The 22,081-nt window shown below is 43.7% G+C and overlaps 1 protein-coding gene across 2 annotated transcripts in view; it reads right to left on the bottom strand.

Moving 5' to 3' along the window:
- Nucleotides 1-22,081, bottom strand: part of CTTNBP2 (cortactin binding protein 2) — a 373,947-nt gene that overhangs the window by 339,801 nt on the left and 12,065 nt on the right. The window contains exon 2 of one of the 2 annotated variants that reach the window (XM_029617221.1): nucleotides 6,717-6,824. In XM_029617221.1, coding sequence (XP_029473081.1) covers nucleotides 6,717-6,824 — 108 coding nt within the window. Of the gene's footprint in view, nucleotides 1-6,716; nucleotides 6,827-22,081 lie in introns of those variants that run through there. The other variant, XM_029617222.1, reaches the window with a different exon arrangement.

Here is a 22,081-nt window from a genome sequence, read left to right as displayed (position 1 = left end):
CCTACAGATTGTGTTGCCTTGCTCAAAGATGCCAAAGATATGCTTAACGAACTGAAGGGCTAAAAGCTCTATTGCTCCTTTAAGCAATTGTGCTGAAAATCATTTAAACAATAGTGTAAATCTATTCTCTGCTGCCGATCCACTCCCAACCACCCTGTTGCTATGTATAAACAGTGTGACTTCTTTGTTGGAGTTACAGAAAAGTAATATGTTTGCTGATAAGCAGGTGAGCACCTCAAAGCACGTGGGTCTCCACTAATACATAAGAACTTATGATATGCCATGCTGGGTCAGACCAAGGGTTGATCAAGCCCAGCATCCTGTTTTCAGCAGTGGCCAATCTAAGTCACAAGTACCTGGCAAGTACCCAAACATTAAATAGACTCCCATGCCACTAAATGCTGGCAACAAGCAATGGCTATTCCCTATTCATTAATAGGAGTTTATGGACTTCTCCTCCAGGAACTTATCCAAACCCTTTTTAAACCCAGCTACACTAATTTCCTTAACCACATCCTCTGGCAATGAATTCCAGAGCTTAATTGTGCATTGAGTGAAAAAGAATTCTCTCCATTTGTTTTAAATGTGCTACTTGCTAACTTTATGGAGTACCCCCCTAGTCCTTGTATTATCCAAAAGAGTAAATAACCGATTCACATTTACCAGTTCAAGTCATTTCATGGTTTTGTAGACCTCTATCATGAATGAATGTAGCGTCACAGTCTGTGTTTGCAGAAAGGCATATAGGGGTAGATTTTCAAATAGCGCGATTTGGCATACTTTTGTTGGCGCATCAGGCGCAAACAAAAGTACGCTGGATTTTAGTAGATACGCGCGTAGCCGCGCATATCCGCTAAAATCCGGGATCGGCGCGCGCAAGTCTATCGATTCCATATAGCCGGCGCACGCCGAGCCGTGCAGCCTACCTCCGTTCCCTCCGAGGCCGTTCCGATTTCGGAGCGGCCTCAGAGGGAACTTTCTTTTGCCCTCCCCTCACCTTCCCCTCCCTTCCCCTACCTAACCCACCCGCCCGGCCCTGTCTAAACCCCCCCCTTACCTTTGTCGGGGGATTTACGCCTCCCGGAGGGAGACGTAAATCCCCGCACGCCAGCGGGCCGCTAGCGCGCCGGGACGCGACCTGGGGGCGGGTCTGGAGGGTGCGGCCCCGCCCCCGGACCGCCCCGGGCCGTAACCACGCCCCCGAGCCTGCCCCCGAAACGCTACGGCCCGCCCCGAAAACGCCGCGCGGATTGGGCCCGCCCCCTCCCGACACGCCCCCCTCAGAAAACCCCAGGACTTACGCGAGTCCCGGGGTCTGCACGCGCTGGTAGGCCTATTGAACATAGGCACACCGGCGCGCAGGGCCCTGCTCGCCTAAATCCGCCCGGATTTAGGCGGATTTAGGCGAGCAGGGCTCTGAAAATCCGCCCCATATTGAATAATGACCATAAACCTTGACAGACCTAAATAAAAAGTCCTACAATTTGATAGATATATTATTGTGCAAACCAATTCTTTAAGAACTCCTTTGTTGATGCCTAGATATACTCAGATAGGAGGTAATTTTCAAAAGGATTTATGTGTGTAAAATCAGGTTCTTCTACCCATGCAAATGGGCTTTTGAAAAATTGTAACTTTTACTTGCCTCATTCCTTTGAAAATTCACACCATCAGGTTGAATTTTCAAAAGTTTATGCATGTAAATGGGCTTTTGAAAATCGCCACTATATATGCTACTTTTATGCACATAACTCTTTTGTAGATTCACTCCACAGCCTATTAATGCTGAAATGGAAACAATGCAAAAATATATTATAGGTACTGAATAATTTAACTCCTGTTTAATTTAAGATAACAGAAATGAAAGAGTGAGTGGAAAGGGACTGGATAATGTAAATTTACTACAGCAATGCATAGATATTGACATCATAAGCCTATTATCACCATAACATTATTTAGTTCTTATAAGGGACTAAAGGTCCTAAAAGGCCAACTCTCAGATGGTAGATAAAAGCTATTTCAAACTGCAGCATAACATTTTATGAGAGCAAGAGCTGTTGAGTTATCGTTCCACTATTCTTAGGCAGATGAAGTCACTGTGCCTTCAGCCTCTTTCCTTGCGACTCGCTCAGAAGAGCAATTTTCTCTTGTCTGCTGACAAGTTTAATTGCACAAAATCACAGTACACTGCTCGACCGAAGTGTACAAAAATACATAGCCTTTCATCATCTTTAAAACCAAGTGCAAATTCTCCAACACCTGCAATTAGAAATGTACATTTCCATGCTGTGTACATCAGGGCCTTAATAATGGCTTGATAAAAATAAAGCGTGCCTTGGGGTTTAAGTGCAGTGCCTTTCCAGTTTCTCGCTCCCGGCTAAATCCTGGCCTCTGCTAGCCAATTTAGAATTTAGAGACACAATTTCTATTTCTTGCTCCTGCTGTTGTCCTGCCTGCTTCTTCCTCAGCAGCTTCTGCTCGGCTTGTCACATGAACATTCTGCCTGGCATCCGTTTCTCTAGATGCTGACAGCTAGGGCTGGTTTTCAGGTGCTTTTAGCATTTAAGCATTCAAGGGGCTGATACCTGGTACAAAACCAGGTATCAGCCAAAGAGACCATTTTTCTGATGACATTCAAATAATACTCACAAAAATACGGCATAAAGAGCCAGTAAATGTTTATGGCTGTACAGAAAATAACAGAATGTTCCTATATGATCCTGGATTTTATTTTTTTTAAAGTGACCTCAATTTGTTTTAACTTGCAGGTCCTGTAAAAATAAACTCCTTTTTAATGAAATGCTGCTTTACTTTTTCTTTGCAGCTTGCCCAAGGAGATGGCACTGAAGTCTACCGCTGCGAAACCTGGAGAACAGTTTTCCAATGGGAAACCGATCTCTACCGCTCCATCTGTTCTCTTAGGCAAATCTCAGAACCACCAGAGATTTATCCGTTCTCATTCTGCTTTCTTTACTTTCCGTTATATCACTACGGTTCCCCCCCTCCCCACCAGTCCCACCTCCAGAATCCCAACAAAAACAGGAGCCGGTCAAGGACAATCAGCTTGCACCAGTAGGAAAATACAGTGGCTTCAGGACACCTTCTTCTTGTGGATTTCCACATCTGCAGCATCTAAAGGGAATGTAAATGAATGAGCTCCTTCTTTAATGCTTCGTAAGGTCCCCGTGTATTACCAGATGAATGTACAATTAATTGCCTCTGCAGCATTCTCGACGGACTCTACTTTATTAAGTAAACTGTAACAACGATCTGCTTTGCAAGACCTATTAAGGATCCCTAGTCTAAAGTGAACTGAGCGACCTTCAAATATGGGCTCTGTATTTACCTTCAATTATGATTCCCAAGTACAAATCACCGGTCTCACAAAGCATCCATTTCTGTTCTGCAGCACTCATGACCCAGAGCGGATACCTGGCTGAATCTCCCCTGAAGTCGGGACACTGAAACCATCGAAACACCGCACAGTGTAAGGAGCTTCAGAAAAGATTTTAGGAAGCTTGAGAATAAGACAAGTTAAATTTTAACTGCAAGCAAAAAAATTAAACAGAAATGGATGCTTTATATAAGACCACTGATTATACTTGAGAATCATAATTTGAAAAGAAATATCAATTCCTTATAATGAAGGTCTCTCAGGTCTCTTCAAATTGGGGATCCTTCAGAGATCTCGCATAACAGCTGGGTCGTTGTTACAGATGTGCATTATTTCTACCACCGGTGATTCTTTTTTATGCTGTTTGTTTTAAAAAAAAACAGGCTGATTCAGTCCTGCAAATCCAAAAGAATGCCCCTCCTTTAAGTAAGGAAACCGAAACTACCAATACATGAATGCAGCACAGTAAAACCAGAACTGGATCAACCTGTTATGAAAAAAAAATGGAGTCAGTTAGCAACCCTATGCCCCTATCATTATCTCATAAGGCATAAGGATCTCATCAGAAGTTTAAGTGTGTGTGTTGACATGGGGAGTAATAACCTTAGAAGCATATGTACAGGTTAAGATATAGAGATGTATTAGAATCCATGCTCTCTCTCTTTCTCTCTCCTTTTCTGGCTCTAATTTTGCAACCAAGATTTCAGGATCGCTCCAGAAAGCAATCCACAATCCAGTCACCAAGTGGCTCATGATCTGCCAATCACAGAACATGGATTGGCCCATCTCTTGCCATAGATGGCACTTTTGAATTAAACCTCCCATGAAGTCAATCTGCTTTCGGTATCAGCCCAACCAGAAAAAAAAACAAGAACAGGACAGGCACTCTGTAGAACAGCCGCTACACATTTTATAAGGGAGCCTCTCCTGGTTCGCAGTCTTTCACGTAGACTTCTTCTGTAAGGGTCTCGGAGTACCCACCCGCACAAAATAACTTGCACGCCAAAAAGAATCCATAGTAGTGTGGTGTAAACTGCTAAGAGCAGATGTTAACGTTGCCTCATTTCCATGCCAAGTTGTTTATAATGCACATAATATAGTGTTTCATGCACAGGCAAAACAGATGAATTTCCCTGAAGTTGTCACGTTATCAAGAGAGGTGAACAGAACGAATGACTTGCCCAATGGCTAAATTCCAAGAAAAGTCACATTAAAACATTACTCATCAACGCAATGAAAACATTAGCTCAGCTAATAATTAACCAATATTTCAAAACATGGTTCAGCCACTTGTGCAGCTTACCTGGCAACAGAAAAAGTGCCAGAATTCTGGAAGAAAGGAAAGGGTTGCTCAGAGTGAACGATGCACTTGCAGGAAAGAGCTGAAGACACCTGGCTTGCAGGTCATTCTTCCGATCTCATCCCATTTCTACACCAACCAGATTCTCCCCAGCTCCTTAGATCAGGGCTTCCCAAACCTATACCAGTGACCCCACAGCCAGATGGTTTTCAGGGTGTCCACAATGAATATGCATGAGATACTGTATATCTGCAAGTACTAAGTCTCAGGTATATGCAAATATATCTCATGAATATTCATTATAGATATCCTGAAAATCCAATTGGCTGTGGGGTCACCAGGACAGATTTGGGAAGTCCTGCCCTAGGAGTCTATTTGCTAAACCATGATAACACAAATTTGTCGTTTAACGTGTCTTGACACCATGTTAACATTAGGCATGTGCATTCGTTTCATCCATTTTGGCGGTACACATGTACCTTGCTGGCTTTATAGTACTTGTGAAAAAGTGGATAGTATTCACATATTACCTGAAAACTGTTATGAACTAGTGATGCTCCCATGGAATGATGGTATATAAAACATTTAAACAATTACATTAATTAACTAAATAACTCATTATTAAAAATACACGCACACTATCCGTTTTTCACATGTGCTATAAAGTCGTCAAGGTACGTGCGAACTGCCGAAACGGATGAAACAAATGCACATCCCTAGTTAACATGTCATATCAGCAAAGTTTACCCCTGCTGATGCTCTCAGGGTCTTCAGATCCCTAAAAGGACAGCAAGCCCCAATTGGTTTTCTCTCTCTCCCCTGTCCGAGCAGATTAAAACCCCTTGGCCACATCACCCTCACAAAAAAAGTAGAATCCCCCAACACTTCATTCTTCTACCCTCCACCCTGCTCAAAATCCCTCTTCCCCATCCAAAATACAAAAAAGCCCACCCAGCCCCCTGGCCCGGGCCTGTCCCTTACCATAAGTAGCTCCCAAGTCATAGTGGGGTAAGGAGCTCCTGCCCACACAGTGCCATAATTCAAAAAAGCACCCGTTCCCCTTTGCCTCACATGCAGCTTAGTAAATAGGTCCCTTAGGTAACTATAGTGGGGTCTACCAAAGAATAACAACTTCAATCCATTATACAGCTACTTGCTGGGAAATCATTTTCTATTTTTATCTTACTACAAGTTGAAGGAATGAAAAGGGGTTTGTGTTAAAGAAACAACATCTTCATTTTCACATTCTAAATATGATTATGTATTGCACTGAGGAAAATAAATAAATGGCATCGAAGAAATGCTACTTGTTCCTTAAAGATTACTACTTTAACCAGCGATGCAAAAGCATTTTCAGATCCTTAAGGGGAGAAAAACAGTGAGACCTAGAGATCAGAAGTCATTCTCTCATCAGATATATATATACAGAAAAACACCTTTTAACCGGAAAGGGTTGGAACTAAGCTCCTTTGAAATAATGGATATTTCCTGATCATGGAAGTTCCTACTTTAGCGTGGGTCTCTCTCTGTTACCTCCCCCCCCCTCCCCCCAAGACCTGATCTAGCTAGCAAGTGGGGTCAGTGGGCTGGGGCTTCTCTAAGCTGTTCCTCCTGCTGCCCATGCAGGCGTCTCTCTCTCCTTCCAGGTCATGGTCTCAGAACAGCTGTTTGGAGCACACGGTGCTCTGCAGACTTCCAGAACTCCAAGGAGCACCGCATGGTTCAAACGGCTGATTTCAGACTGCGAACCAGGCAGAAGGCAGAGGGGCCAGCAGCAGGAGAAGCAAATGGTGGGCCAGGTAAAGAGGGAGGTGATAGAGAAATGTGCTGGGAACAGAGGCAGCAGCCATTTTTGCCCCCTCCTGCCCACTGCTCTATGGGCTCCCAGGGAATCCCGGCCACAAGGGGATTTTTTTTTTCTGGCTTTTAGGAGTTTCCAGATAATGGTACTCTGTAAAAACGGTGTCCTGGTGCATTATATCTTCAGCGAGATGCAAAAGGCATGAGATACTATACACTTACCCTCAGTGCTTCTATCACAAGATCTCTCGCTTCCAGCTCCCCTTCCATTATGCTTAGCAGGAATCGCAGTTCTGGCTTGCTAAGGGCGTCCACATCAAACTCCTTTTTCTGTAAAGTTAATGTGAAAGGTGAGCTCCCTTAGAAGTTAGTACATGTGTAGTTGTTGGAGATAAAACATTTATCTAAGGGCACAATTACATTATTGCCATACAAATGATGTAATGATTTAATAAAGGACCACTTCATAAAACCTAGCCTTCGATTAAAAGCTGATGACACAAAACATGTAGAGCATCAAGGTCTGAAACCTCAACTGCAGACAGCCCAAGTCTCCTGGATCCTCTGGGAAGCTTTCACAGCCATGTCAGATCCTGACAGCCACACAAACGCCAAGAACTACCACTGCTTTAACTCACCTTTAAACTGCTTCACATCTATTCTGTGTATTGATGAACAAACTCACCAGCACAAGCTATCCATGCCATGAATTGCACTGCCTCAGAGGACTCAGCCATCAAACACTGTATCGAGTTTAAATACCTCTTCCTCATCATTGAACATGCTCCAGACAAACATTTAACACTCAATAAGATCCAGTTATCTTAGCAATATCAAAATTAGACTATATATTAAATGTTGTAATCACATTTCTTATAAAGGTTTTTTATTATTACATCCTTTCCAGAATTAGGACTAAAATATTACAAACAGGAGCTTAAAACTCAAGAAGCCAAACATCCATTTAGGATTTTAGGCCTTCAACTTTCAAATAAATTTCAGAAAGCATGCATGATTAGCAATTATTTCAATGATCATTTTAAACATAAGGGCTACTAGTGAAAAGTGCCTGGCATTGCTTGAGTAGTCTCATCTATAACAGCCTGTGTGAATGTGGATGCCTGTGCCTGAATGTGGGTAACTGTGGGTGAGGGGGCCTGTGCCTGTATGTGCATGTGTGTGCCTGTCTGTGAGTGTGTCTGGGTATGTGTGTGTTTGGGGGACCTATGTGTGTCTATGTCTGTGTGTGTATGCCTGACTGTGGGGCAGATTTTAAAACCTGCACGCTGGCGCAGATTTGTTCACACAACCCGGCGCGAGCAAATCTACGCCCGATTTTATAACATGCGTACGCTGCTCCGCGCATGTTATAAAATCCAGGGTCGGCACGCGCAAGGGGGTGCACAATTGTGCAACTTGCGCGCGCTGAGCCGCGCAGCCTGCCTCGGAGGGAACTTTCCTTCCACCTCTCCCCCCCCCCCCGCAACTTCTCCTCCTTTCCCCTACCTAACCCACCCCCCAGCCCTACCTAGAACCCCTCCTTACCTTTGTTGAAGTTTTGCCTGCCTACTGGCAGGCGTAACTTATGTGCGCTGGCCGACGGCCGGCCCGTGATCCCGGGCATAGTGGCAAATGGCAGCTGTGCCTGGAGGCTCAGGCCACGCCCCGCCCCGCCCCCGGACCACCCCGGACAACCCACGCCCCTTTTTGCAAGCTTCAGGACATATGCGCGTCCCGGGGCTTGCGCGCGCCGCCGAGCCTATGCAAAATAGGCTCAGCATGCGCAGGGGGGGTTTTAAGGGTTACGCGCATAACTTACATGCGTAACCATTTTAAAATCCGCCCCTCTGTTTATGTATCTGCCTGTGCCTGCCTGTGTGTGTGGGGGTTTATGCAAGCTTGTGTACACCTATCTGTGTGTGCCTATGTCTGCCTGTCCCAGAGTGTGGGAGCATGAAAGACAGGGATTCACAGACAAGAGCGTATTAGCGAACAGACCTGGTGTTGCTTGGGTTGTCTGGTCAATAACCGCCTGTGTGTGTATGTGCCTCTTCCTATGATTGTGGGGGCCTGTGCCTATGTGTGTGTGCATGGGTGCCTCTGCCTGTGTGTGTGGAGGGATCCATGTGCCTATGTGTGCGTAGGTGCCTTTGGCTATATGAGTGTGTGTCTGCCTGTGCTTGTGTGTGTTTCTCTCTCTGCCTGTGTATGTCTTGTGTGCATCTGCCTGCATATGTGTGTGGCTATGCATGTGTGTGCCTGTATGTACGCATATGTCTGACTGTGTGTACGTGCAACAAGACTTTGCAGACAGAGCATATTGTCTTTGCACAGCGCACCTTCCACTGTTCTGGATGCCACCTGGTGGCCACAGACAAACATGACAGTGTGACCGACTGATAAACACAAGCCTTTTATATATGCTGTATATAGATAATCAATCTCTTCATTCAAATCAGAAGGTGATAACATGTTTAAAAGGGGAGAGCCAAAAGATTTCTATTTTCAAAGATGTAATTGATCATCTTCTCTGTTACTAGTATGAATTTTCTCAATTTCAATAAAACTGAGTCTATTATGAACATGATTAAAATGATTTGCCGTTGGATTTTTCTATCCCTCCTTAATCATAATTATATCCTCTCTAATCCTATCTTCCAATTTCCTTACTGTGCATCCTAAATAATAAAAACAGTTTATATTGACACATTATTATATGAATTACCTAGTTACTATGACAACTAATGGAATTCTTAATAGTGAATGTCTTGCCTCTATTAATAAACCTGTCAGCCCATGTAGCAAAAGAATAAATTGAACCGTGGTCACATTTATGGAAATCATTCATATGATTTAGCCATCTAATTGTTAAAAATGTTTTTGCAGGTGTTAAACAGCTACTACACACTATGAGATCGATTTTAAAAGCTTGCTCATGCTAAAATGCCTACATACGTGCACATGTGGGGCCGCACGCAAGCAATGCAAATTTTAAAAAGCTGCGAAATACGCGTGTATGTACTCGTGCATGTGTCAAAAATAAGAGGGTGGAAAAGGGGCGGGGCATGGGGGAGCATGAGTGTTCTGGGGCGGGGCCAACAGCTATGCATGTAACTCGGTATTTTAAAACCGGAGACTGCAGCCCGCATCGGCTTGTTATCCGCGTAGCTTTACTGCTGCTCCAGCTGAGGAGCGAGTCTGGAGATCTCAAGTTTTAAGGCTTACAGGACACGGTGAGGGTCTGGGTCAATTGGGGGGCTTGCAGGATGAAGAACCAGAGGGGTCTTTAAGCCCTCAATATTAACTGGGAAAACTGGTGGACTAATTGGAAAAACTGGGTTTTCCCTCCCGCAAGCATATTTTAAAATCTGCCTACATACGAGCCTAAAAGCCGTCAAAGTCCTGGGAAAGATACGCGAAGTACGTTTTCCCGAACAATCTCTTAAGATTTGCCGTATACTTATGCACAGGAGGTGTATTTTAAAACATGTGCGCACACAAATTAAAATTGTAGCATGACTCCACTCTTGCACCGATACTCACATGTGTAGGCACATACGTGTTCATTTTAAAATTAGCCTGTATATATACATCTATATATATATCTGCATATCTATAATCTATCTATAGATACATATTTAGATAAAGATTTTTTCCTTTCCTGTATGTTACTGAAAATATATCTGACAAAAAGATGCTTCAAATATTTGTCAAACTTCAATACTTTCCAACATCTGTGAAGAACAGATCTAACCTTCCTCTCATTCAGGGCCAGATGTTCTCAACATATCCCCCATAGACACAAAATGAGAGCAAAGCATCAGTACATCTGATCCCCAATTGTTCAATAACATGTTAGTTCACATAAGGGTAGATTTTCAAAGGGTTGCGCATGTAAGATATATGCGTAACCCTTTAAAAATTCCCCTACATGCGCCGAGCCTATTTTGCATAGGCTCGGTGGCGCACGCAAGTCTCGGGATGCGCGTATGTCCCGGGGCTTTGAAAAAGGGGTAGTCCAGGGACGGTCCCGAGTCCTCTGGCACAGCGGCTGTGCTGGAGGTTCGCGCACCGGCAGAGGCAGGCGTAACTCCGTGAAATAAGGTGGGGGGGGGGGGATTTAGGTAGGACTGGGGGGTGGGTTAGATAGGGGAAGGGAGGGGAAGATGGAGGGAAAGGTGGAGGGGAGCGAAAAAAAAGTTCCATCCAAGGCCACTCCAATTTCGGAGCGGCCTTGGAGGGAATGGGGAAAGCCATCGGGGCTCCCCTTGGGCTCGGCACGCGCAAGATGCACAAGTGTGCACCCCCTTATGCGCGCTGACCCCGGATTTTATAACATGTGCGCGGCAGCGCGCGCATATTATAAAATCGGGTGTACATTTGTGCGCTCTGGGTAGTGCACACAAATGTACCCCGCGCACGTAGGATTTTAAATCAGCCCCATAGGGCCTAACTGATTAACCTTTTTCCCCATAGACGCAGAATGGGAGAATAGGTCTAGTAAACCAGGCCCTTGGATAGATAGAAATAATAGATTGGCTACCCAGAATCCACAACGCCCACTTTCAGTCTTCTTAAGAGGCCTTCCTGAGTGTCCCAAATGTGCGAGACATTACGCTCACCAGAACCAGAAATAAAGTTTTCTCCATTATAGCGCTGCATTTATGAAATAAGCTACCCAGCGAGGCCAGCTCTGCAAGGATCTTATGGGTTTTGAGAACGCCCTGTAAGCAAGTTTTTAATAGCAATTGATTAAACAGATTTTAATTGGGGTTTTAATATGTATCCCATACTGTAAACATGGATTAGTGGTTTATGTATAATTGCTTTTAGAGTATATTATGTGTTAGAAACATGCGATTTATGTATTTTTTGTCTTATTTATTGCTGTATATAGCAACTTTTTGTTACATGTGATCAATAACTATAAAAATAAATAAAGGTCAACAAAAGGCTGACGATTAAGTTAAGACCAATGTAAAGCAATACGTTTGTGAATGGTTTACAAGAGTTACAACATAGTGGGGTTCAAAAGAGGGTTGAACAAGTTCCTGAAGGAAAAAACCATCAGTTTTTAGCCCGATAGACTTGGGAAAGCCAGCGCTTATTCCTGGGAGTGAAATACAAGAAATAGATCAAGCATTGTGGATCTGACGGGTACTTGGGACACAGACTGGCCACTGTCAGAGCCAGGAGCCAGGCCTGATGGGCCTTGAATTGACCCAGCATGGTACTTCTTGTATTCTTAAGTTAGTTCCTGCAAGAAATAAATGCAAACTGAGCAAAGGATGATGTTGCCTTAATGCCTGATTTTTAAACACACACCCCCCTGCGCGTAAAAAATGGGGGTTACACGTGTGGCCGGGCCTTGCGTGCGCTGCGCGCATTTTAGAAGAGGCCCAGCCACGCGCGTAATCCCTGTTATGTGCACAAGAGCCAGGCCTCTATCAAGGGGCAGTCCCGGAGGCAGGGAGGGGTGGTCCCGGGGGCGGGGAGGGGTGGTCCCGGGGGCAGGGCAGAGCTGGAGGCCACCGGTACAGCAGCCATTTGCTGCTGTGCTGGGGGATCGCTCGCCGGCAAATAAAGATATCCACTAAAGGTAGGGCCTTCAAAGGAGTCGGGGAGGAGAGGGTAAGAGGGAGGGTAGGTAGGGGGGGGAGGAAAGTTCCTTCCCAATCTGCTCCTTAATTGGAGCGGACTGGGAGGGAGCTGGCTGAGGCCCGATCTCGTCGCCACACGTATTCTGGCCAAATCTCCCCCCCCCCCTCCCCTCGGTGCGCCGGCCCGTATTTTATAACATGCCTGCGCCGGTGCGCACATGTTATAAAATCCTGTGTCCATGTGTGTGCGCACCGTATTTTTTAAAAATCTACCCTTTGATATATAAGTAAATTATAGAGTGTGTAACAACAAAAAAATAACGATATTGTAAACCAGTCTACAATTTACTTGTATATTCAAACGTCATCTGTAGCTCATTGTGCACGGACTTTATGAAAGGAGCACAGTTCCCAAAAGCTAGTCATTAGGTTAGTCCAATAAAAAGGTATCACCTTATAATATTTTTGTTTGCTTGTTAACTTTTATTTCTGTGCAGTCAACTGGTCTAACATGGCAACCACATTGCTTTATCGAAAACTGGTCAGAAATGCTTTGAATAGTCCAATAAAAGTCAATCAACTATAACTGGCTTGCTGACCCTTATTTCTACATTATTTCATGCTGTAATAAGCCCTTTGTTTTAATCTTCTTTCTTATTTTCTTGCTTGCTGATTGCTGTGATAAATTATTCGTATCAGAATTATATGCTCATTTTTATCGATTCCAACTCTTTCATCCATTTCAGGTCCTCCTCTTCAGAACAGAGTCTCAAAAACTGTCCTTTCGGTATATCACAATGTTTCTCAGCCCGTTTCTGGGTCACTCCCTAGCCAGTCTGCTTTTCAGGGGATCAGAATAAATATGCTTGAGATAGAATTACATGCAATCGAGGCAGTGCATGTAAATCTCTCCCATGCATATTCATTATGGATATTCTAAAACCCAGACTGGATATTATAGACTATGCTTGTTTTATTGACTTTAAAAATTGAAGATCTCCATGAATGATTGGCTTCCTCTCAACTCCAGTTTGCAAAACTTTACTCATTGTTCTATCAAAAGATACAATAATAAAAAAACCCTGTATAAGGAATTTGATAAAAATAATTTATATACATAGCTAAGGATCAATGTAATATTTGTATTAGATAATTGGGTTCTATTAATTGTTATATGTTCCTCTGGAAAGTATTAATTAGTTTGTTAAATATGTGGAAGGGGTATTTAAACCCGGAGAATGTGGCATCCATGACACAAACAGCAAAATGGCTTGGTTGTATTGCACCCCATTTTTCTGGATGGAGGTGGCAGCGGAAAAGTTTTTGTATTGGTCTAACCTTCTCTATTTAATAATGAAGACTTGTTAAGGATGGGTAAAGACTGGGTGTTTTTGTTTTGTTTTGTTTTGGGGGGGGGGTTTTTGGGGGGGGGGGAGTTTATTCAGATCATACCTCTCTATTTCCTCATAATCTCTCTCCATGCCTGAAGTTTAAGAATGCACCGGAGTTTCTTATTTTGGTGCAGGGGTTTAATTTTCTGAAAGGCTCATAAGCTAAATGAACATTATTTTGAGCTACACATGGAAAAGGACCCAGGCACCAGATAATATATTTTAATTTTTTTTTTGCAGATTATCTAGTGCTTGTTTCACAAATTGGCTGAGGGACGGCAAGAGAGCTGAACAAAATCTGGAAGAAACTTGAGAAACCAAAGCATCCAAAGAACTGGAATGCTCAAATTACAGGAGAAGTGAGGTGCCACAAGTAGCAGTAAAGTTCAGCCGGCTGTAGAGAGCAGGCAAGCTGGGCTTTTACAAACAGCAGAAGAGGGGGATGCCACAGTTAGTAAAGGCACTTCGGTGCTGATAATCGCAGGTAATGGGAAGCCTGTGACGCTACAGGCAAGAAAGACCTCAGAGCTGTTTTGTGTTTTTGGATAGTGGTGTGCCATGTTGCAGTATTATAGAAGGATGGAGAATATTAATTTAGTCTGAACTAAACTGTTAATTAGTGGATACATTTTCACTGACATTTTAGTTCTCCACTAAATCACTTTATTTCAAACTTTTGAATAGTTCAGTCTGAGGAGATTGTTCAATATTCATTTACTCATATAAGGGAGGTACATTTCTTGGTTGGCAGAGCCAGAACTGGGGGGCACATGGCAGAAATGTTTTTGGCCCGAAAGGGGCTTGAATTCAGAACCCAGGAGAGATGATAGAGCCCAGTTAGGGTCAGGCATCGTTGTCGATCAGGGCCCTGAGACAAAAGTACAGGACGTGCTGGGGTGCAGGAGGAGCGTGTGAGGGAAGGGAGGAGAAGAGAGAGTGAACAGCCTACGGGGATGGTGGAGAGAGAAGAAAAAAGAGCAAGAAGGCTGCAATTGGGGAGGGAGAAAGGAATGAGGAGAGTGGGGTAATGGGAAGAGGAGAATGAAGGTGAGAATGAGGGGAGAGATAGCTGCAGGGGGAGGGTTTAGGGGAGAACAGAGAGGAAGCGTTGGGTGAATGGAGGAAGAAGGTATGGAATGGAGATGGAGATGGAGAGTGAGCAGGTTGCACTGAAAAAGGATGGGGTGAAGGTGTTTGTACTTATCAGGAGAGATGTGCACTGATCATATACTTCTGCAGCAGCTGACTCCTTCCTCCTCCTTCCTCTGCCCTCAAATGAAATTACTGAGGAGGGGAAAGAGGTAGATCTGAGTGCATTTTGTCGCTGGAGAGCAGATCCTTGATGAATATGTGCCTGAAGACTTCCCAAACCTATCCTGGGGACCTCACCATCGGCTGGGTTTTCAGGATGCCCACAATGAAGATGCATACGATAAATCTGCTGGAGATCTGGAACAGGCAAACTTAACTCATGAGTGCTCAGCGTGAATATCCTGTGGGGTCCTCGGCACAGGCTTGGGGAGCCCTGATGTTGAGGCTAATTTCGTTTGAATGAGTTCCAGAAAACACTTTTGCTTTTTTCTAACAGAGCTTTGCAATTTGTGAATCATTGCCTTCAAGATCAAACATTTTTAGGAAAGATGTAAAATTGTACAATGGAAAAAAAAAACAAAAAAAAAACCACTGACAGGGACAAAATTGTGTCCTTTAGCAATGAGGGCTAAAACAATTTTCGCTGCTCTTCTGGAGAGGGCCGAGAATATTGGAGGCTAACTGACTTTCTCCCATCCCTATAGCCCCTGGCTCCTTACCAGGCTTAAAATAGAGTCCACAAGATATTTTTTGTTAAAGTTCAATCTTAAGAGTAAAAAAAAGGCCACTTAAAAATACAGGCGTGAACATAAACCATGTAGGCGGTCAATATGAAATAGCATTATCAGATGTTGATGCAGTAGAAAAGGCGGCAACAACTAATATCTGTCCTGAAGCACCAAACTATAAAAAGCAACTGAAATCTGTTTGGAAAAAAAGACGCCAAGGAAACCCAAATTCTTATTATGGGTGAGCGCAGAAACAAATTCTTTTCTACTCCAGAGACTGCCCAGGGATTAGACGTTTCAAAAGGAGCACCGAGCAGCTGAGAAAACCGAAATTCTTCATATTATTTTTCTTGAAGTTTTGCTAGAATAAATGTTGGACTGCCTTGATGCTACACTGCAGTTGACAAGCACAAGGTTGCTTTCGCAGCCCATGGGAATTCAATCCTTAAAATTCTTTACTCCTGTAATTGCAAGATTAGTAGTTAGGGGAAACTGGGGGGAGGGGCAAAAAAATATGAAAATGCTGATCAGTTTTTGTTTTTTTCAAAGAAAAACTGCCCAAGATCCTCGGATTCCAGAAGTAAACAAAAAATGTACATGACCCAATTCCGGGTCCAGATGTGAGTTTTAGACACAAGCACGGCAAACCTAATCCAAATCAGTCTGTGTGTTCAATTTTCAAATGAGTGCATATTTGGGGTCATGGAATTCATTTCTTTCAACTTCTGGAAGGAAGAAATATCTCGAGGAAAAACAATATGGGGTAAATTTTTAAAGCCCTGCGTGCCGGCGCGCCTATGTTGAATAGGCTGCCAGCGCGCGCAAAGCCCCGGGACACGCGTAAGTCCCGGGGCTTTGCTTGGGGAGCATGTCGGGGGCATGTGTCGGGGGTGGCGCAGCATTGGAGGCATTCTGGGGGCGTGGCCAAGGCCTCCGAAGCAGCCCCTGGGCCAGGGAATGGCGCACCGGCAGCCAGCCGGCGCACGCAAGTTACACCTGCCTCGGGCAGGCGTAACTTTTTCAACAAAGGTAGGGGGGGATTTAGTTAGGGATGGGGGGTGGGTTAGATAGGGGAAGAGAGGGGAAGCCGGGGAGGCCGGAAAAAAGTTCCCTTCAAGGCCGCTCCAATTTCAGAGTTGGCTTGAAGGGAATGGGGAAAGCCATCGGGGCTCCCCTCGGGCTCGGCGCGCGCAAGGTGCACATGTGTGCACCCCCTTGCATGTGCCGACCCTGGATTTTATAACATGCGTGCGGCAGCGTGCGCATATTATAAAATTGGGCGTAGATTTGTTCGCGCCAGGTTGCGCGAACAAATCTACGCCTGTGCGTATGTTTTAAGATCTGCCCCTGTGTGAGCAAACATTGGTACAAAAAGTAAAGCACATTCAGCCAAAGGGAAGCCAATGCTTTAGGTACCGATATTCATTGCAATAGGTTGTTTTGGGATGCATTTCCACATTCTGAAGTTGGAGGAAATTAAATCCTTGAGCATAAGATGCTCAGAAGTGATTGTACGATGAACTTGAATTGCAAATTTTTGGTACAACTTTTGCCCTAAATTTAAATCTGGCTCTTACTGCTTCTGTTTCTAGAAAGGAAACTCCCATGGAGACACAATGGGGTAGATTTTAAAAGCTGCGCACGGGCGTATGTGTGCGCACGCTACCCGGCGCACACACGTGTATGCCCGATTTTATAACATGCATGCACAGGCACGTGCATGTTATAAATTCCAGGGTCAGCGTGCACAAGGGGGTGCACAATTGTGCACCTTGTGCGCGCCAAGCCCGCTCCGAGCCACGTTGCCTTCCCCCATTCCCTACCCCCCCACTTCACCTTCCCTTCCCCTATCTGCCCACCCTTTCCCCCCTACCTTTTTTGTCTTCTTTTTATTGTTTCAAAACTTACTTCAGCCCTGGGGCTGAAGTAAGTTGCACGCAACGGCTGACTGCCAGTGTGCAATCCCTGGCACAGCGGCAAATGGCCTCTGACCCTGCCCCCTGACCACCCCACCCTGCCCATGCCCCAACCCTTCCCGCTCCTTTTGTAAAGCCCCCAGGACTTTACGCGTGTCGCCGGGCCTTTTGAAAATAGGCCCGGCGTGCGTAAGCCGGTTACGCATGTAAATCCTCTGGATTTACGCGCATAACCCTTTGGAAATCTGGCCCAGTGTGTGGCTGATCCCTGTCTTTCACCCATTGGTGTCTGAATGGTATTAAATTTTGTTATACACCAAGGGTAAGCAACTCCAGTCCTTGAATGCCATGAACAGGTCTAATTTTCAGGATATCCACAATCAATACGCATGAGATATATTTGCATACAATAGAAGCAGTGCATGTAAATATATATCTCAATCATATTCCTTGTGGATATTCTGAAAACAAGACCTGTTTGCAACATTCGAGCACCCCGAGTTGCCTATCCTTGTTATACACTAACATAACATGTCCATATAGGAAAAAAATGTAAAACCTAGACTGGCTAGGAAAAACTAAATTTTTTATAGTTTTATTACATCCAATAATAAACCAGATAAAATGGAGTGCTCATGAAGAAAAATATATTTTTTCTTTTCAAGCTAGCACGCTTGAAGAAAAAAACAATTCTCACTCAAAAGGCCAATGTATTGCATCGTGGCAAACTTTGCAGATTTGTCTTTGCATGTCTTCAACTGGAGAAAGTGTTCTATTGCCCCATTTAGCATGCAAAGTTGAATTTTTTGCAAACAGCTATCTTAGCACACAATTTTAATCTTGCTAGTTTTAACGCAATTTCAATGCTGGATAACTGTGATGCAAAACTATACAAAGCAGCTCGTTAGCTATGAATGCACAATTAATTTTGCAAAAAAAGTTAACAACACTTTAATAAGGTGTTGTTAAAGATTTTGTAGTAAACTCCACATAAAAAGTACACATGCTACTTTGCGACAACTTATTTGCAAACAATTTCCAATTGCTAAATAGCTTGTGCAATTTTGGTGCACTTTACTACATTGGTCTCTAAGTATCAGGATATTTCCATGTTCAATATAGTTATTATCTAAGGTTATTGTTTAACTTGTTTAACTTACAAAAGGTTTACAGCACCACACGGAGAGGAGGGGGAAGGGCTGTACTATAAGATTTAAGCAGGAAGTGAACAGCTGTGACATCACTCAGCTAGCAATTGCACAGGAAGTCAGCAAAACAGCACTGCTTGGACTGCATATTTTCCAGGCAACAATAAAGTATTACACCTTCATTTGTGTGTTTTTCTGGTGCACAGGATTATTGTTAACTGAAACTATTAAAAATGAACTAACACAAGTGAGAAACCATTGCAGTTCCTTCTGTGTCAGTGAGGCATAAATACCTATCCTGTTTGCACAGGTTAACAACCTAACTCTTAAATAAAAGGGAAACATTTTATCGCAAAGCCTGTATCTTCCACGAATATAACCACAGAAGTATGCACAATACTTCAGGTATAGCAAAAACTCCTTCAAATAATTAAATATGATCTCATTCATTGATTTAGTTATGCAAACCTGAAACAAAAACACTTTGGTATCTCCTTAAAGCTACAAGCTGTGATGTTATTGCATTGTGCGCATTACAGCATATTGCGTTTGTGGTTCTCTAGTGCAGGTGATTTTGACAATGCCTGTTGTGACTGTGTGGCACATGTATGGTTTGTAATTGGGTTCAGCTGGAGTAGTATTTGTTTTCTGTTAGGCTGTGCATGACATGGTGCTATGGTAATGCACAAAGTATAATTATTTCATAGTAGCAAATGCTGAGTCACATTGAATAAATAAATAATAATAATCAGTGAGCACCAAGAAACATGGAAATTAGGAAAAATAATGAATTACACTAATAAGGTTTCATTAGCAATGTGTCTAAACTAGAAGGGATCCTGGCATCCAGGGCCGGATTTAAGATTATAGCACCTATAGGCAGAGTGCCATGGCAGCACCCCTTTGTTGCTCTGTTGGCACATGGCCCTAAAGGAATCAGAAACAAGCTCCTCTTTGGCCTGGATATTTGGTGCTTTCAAAATCTGGCGCCCTAGGCAGTTGCCCATGTTGTCTGTTCCTAAATCCAGGCCTGCTGACATCTTGAAACAGCCTTAGTACATCACAAAGCCACTTAAGGAAAAATTAGAGAAAATAAAAGGAAAATTAAATTTACTGGACATATAGAGGGGCAACTGTCAAAGTGTAAAAGGCTCCCTGCTCCACCTCGCCCAATAAAGCCATATGCCAACCTTGTACAATTTGTGTAGAGGCCCAGCCACAATTGCAAAGTTTCTCACAAATCATGTTATAGTTGCACAAGCCTAGGAAGGCCTGTACCTCTGTTACCCAGAGATGGGTTGGTACAGATACCCTCCCTGCTGACTATATGTCTAAGGAAAAGGACTCTTTTTTGAGCAGCTGGCATTTCTTGGGTTTAAGCTTGAAGCTGCTACTCTCTAGGCACTCCAGGCAGGTGCTTATGGCTCTGCTCTATCACTTGGCTGAGAATAACATCATTGAGATAAATTAAGAGTCATTTTTACAATCCCTGCAGTATCAGTTCTATGGAATGCTAGAAAGTGTTTGGGGCATTGCAGAGTCCAAAGAGCATCTGAATATATTTGCAGAGAAAATATCAGATGATAAATGTAGTTTTATCCTGGTCCTGAGCCATCCACATCAATTCGCTAATAACTACTAAGGAGATTTAGTGTCAAAAACACAATGGCCCCCTCCTAAGATGTCCATGTACTCCTCTATTTTGGGGACAGAGTATGCATACTTGATAATGAAGTCTTTCAGGCTTCAGTAGTTTATGTAACAATATACTCTTCCAACACTGAACTAGGACTAAAGGTGAGCCCTACACTGATTTGGAAGAGATGGATTCCCATGCATCTAGCATGACTTTCAGGTGCTGTTCTTCACTTTGGAACATTAGTGGGGTCAGACTGGGTTTTGCCTCACTCACATCCATGTGGTAGACCATCTCCAAATATTTTCCCAATCACTGTCCACAAACACATCCTGGTACCACAGAAAAAGGGATGCCAACTGGTCCTAATGACCAAGTGTTAGGAACTCACTTGAAGCAGTCGCTAGTTCTTTGAAGTGGAGCAGGAGAGTTGTGCTGCCACTCCAGTTGAGATGCAGGGGAGGGGAAGTTCTCCTTTTCTTTTGTATCCATTGTTTCCCTATTGACTGTGGATATTAGGGTAAGGTCTACTAAGATCCCCAAAGCATGCTCCTTGTCATAGTCCAGCCTCTGCAGATGTCAGATTGCAGACTCAATTAGGAGCTTAACTCCATTTTTTCAGCATGCTGCCTGATGTGATAAATTCCTCCAGACTCATGAGTTTAAACATGATTTTAGCTGTGAGAACATAAGAACATAAGAAAATGCCATACTGGGTCAGACCAAGGGTCCATCAAGCTCAGCATTCTGTTTCCAACAGTGGCCAATCCAGGCCATAAGAACCTCTACACCATGTACTCACTCTTTGAAGGCAATGTTATGTCTGCTTCCAACATCAATCGAGAGGCAGCATAGTCAGCTTCAGCTTCACCAATAATGTGCATAGGCACAGGGTCCAGGCCCAACAACACTCTTTACCAGGTCTGTATCATGACATCTACATCCTGAAGAAAATCCAGCCCCAGCAATATTAGTCCACAGATCAGGGCCACTAAAACTTTCCACAGAATAATGTGGTTGTAGATGTTCAGGTTAACCTTGACTCCTGCCTGGACCATCATCACACTGCTAGCATCTGTGTTCCAGATGGCCACTCGCTGGTTGTTAATCTCCTCAGGCTGGGGAATCTAGTGGTATAACTCCACAGAGACAATCTTGGTTTCTGCTCCAGTGTCAAGAATATCTTTTGTCAGTATACCATTGTTAAGAATTGGCATTTGAATATCGAGTCCTTTTCTGGTCAACTGACTGATGAAAAGAGGTGATTGAAGCCATTGTATTTCCTTCTTTATCTATGCTATCTGGTTTGGAGAACCTTGAATCACTAGTATCCTGGCTATTGATGGGCTAGCGGAACAGGAACATTCTCTTTGCAAATGTTCTAGTTCTCTATACTGAAAAAAGTAGTTTCAGGTTGCTGAACTAGGTCTGGCAACAGGCAAATGAAATTCAGCCCTACATTCCTGAAAACTCCACCCTGAGATCCTTCAGGGTCAGTTATTCCAACTTGTTATATACTTGATTAATGGCCTTCAACAATTGATCCTGCTCAGAAGCTTGTTCCACACAGAGAACTGTACCCTAAAACTAGCCAAGCTATACTACCTGATGATGTAAGGCTCCTTGTCTGGATAAACGTGTGCCAAGGAAATTCTTCAAGCATGTTCTCTCTCTTCTGCCTCTTGTCCCAGGGTAGCCCAGAAGATATGTTCCTGTGCCTTGACTAGTAAATGGCATTACCCAAAGTTATGGGGTCCAGATTCATAACTTCGTATGATGTCTGGTGATATTTTAGGCCTTTAAGGAAAGTGTCAACCATGAACTGATCTTGCAACTCAAGATCAGTTCTACTGATCTTGAGTTCTACTTTTAGATGGGCTATGGTAATACTGTGAATGTGTCATCAGTGAATTCCTCTGTAGTCTTTTTGCTCTAACAGAGCTACCCAGTTTTCTGCCAGAGCAGTGGGTGGATCCCATTGGCCAAATTATGGGGCTAGCTGCTCCATGAAAACATGTAATCTGCTTTGATATGATTTGTGAGTGTGCAGATGTAGCAAATGGCAGATCCTTTCAT

Source organism: Rhinatrema bivittatum, chromosome 9 (assembly GCF_901001135.1).
Source record: "Rhinatrema bivittatum chromosome 9, aRhiBiv1.1, whole genome shotgun sequence".
Taxonomy (NCBI): Eukaryota; Metazoa; Chordata; class Amphibia; order Gymnophiona; family Rhinatrematidae; genus Rhinatrema; species Rhinatrema bivittatum.
This window is presented reverse-complemented; position numbering and strand designations above follow the sequence as displayed.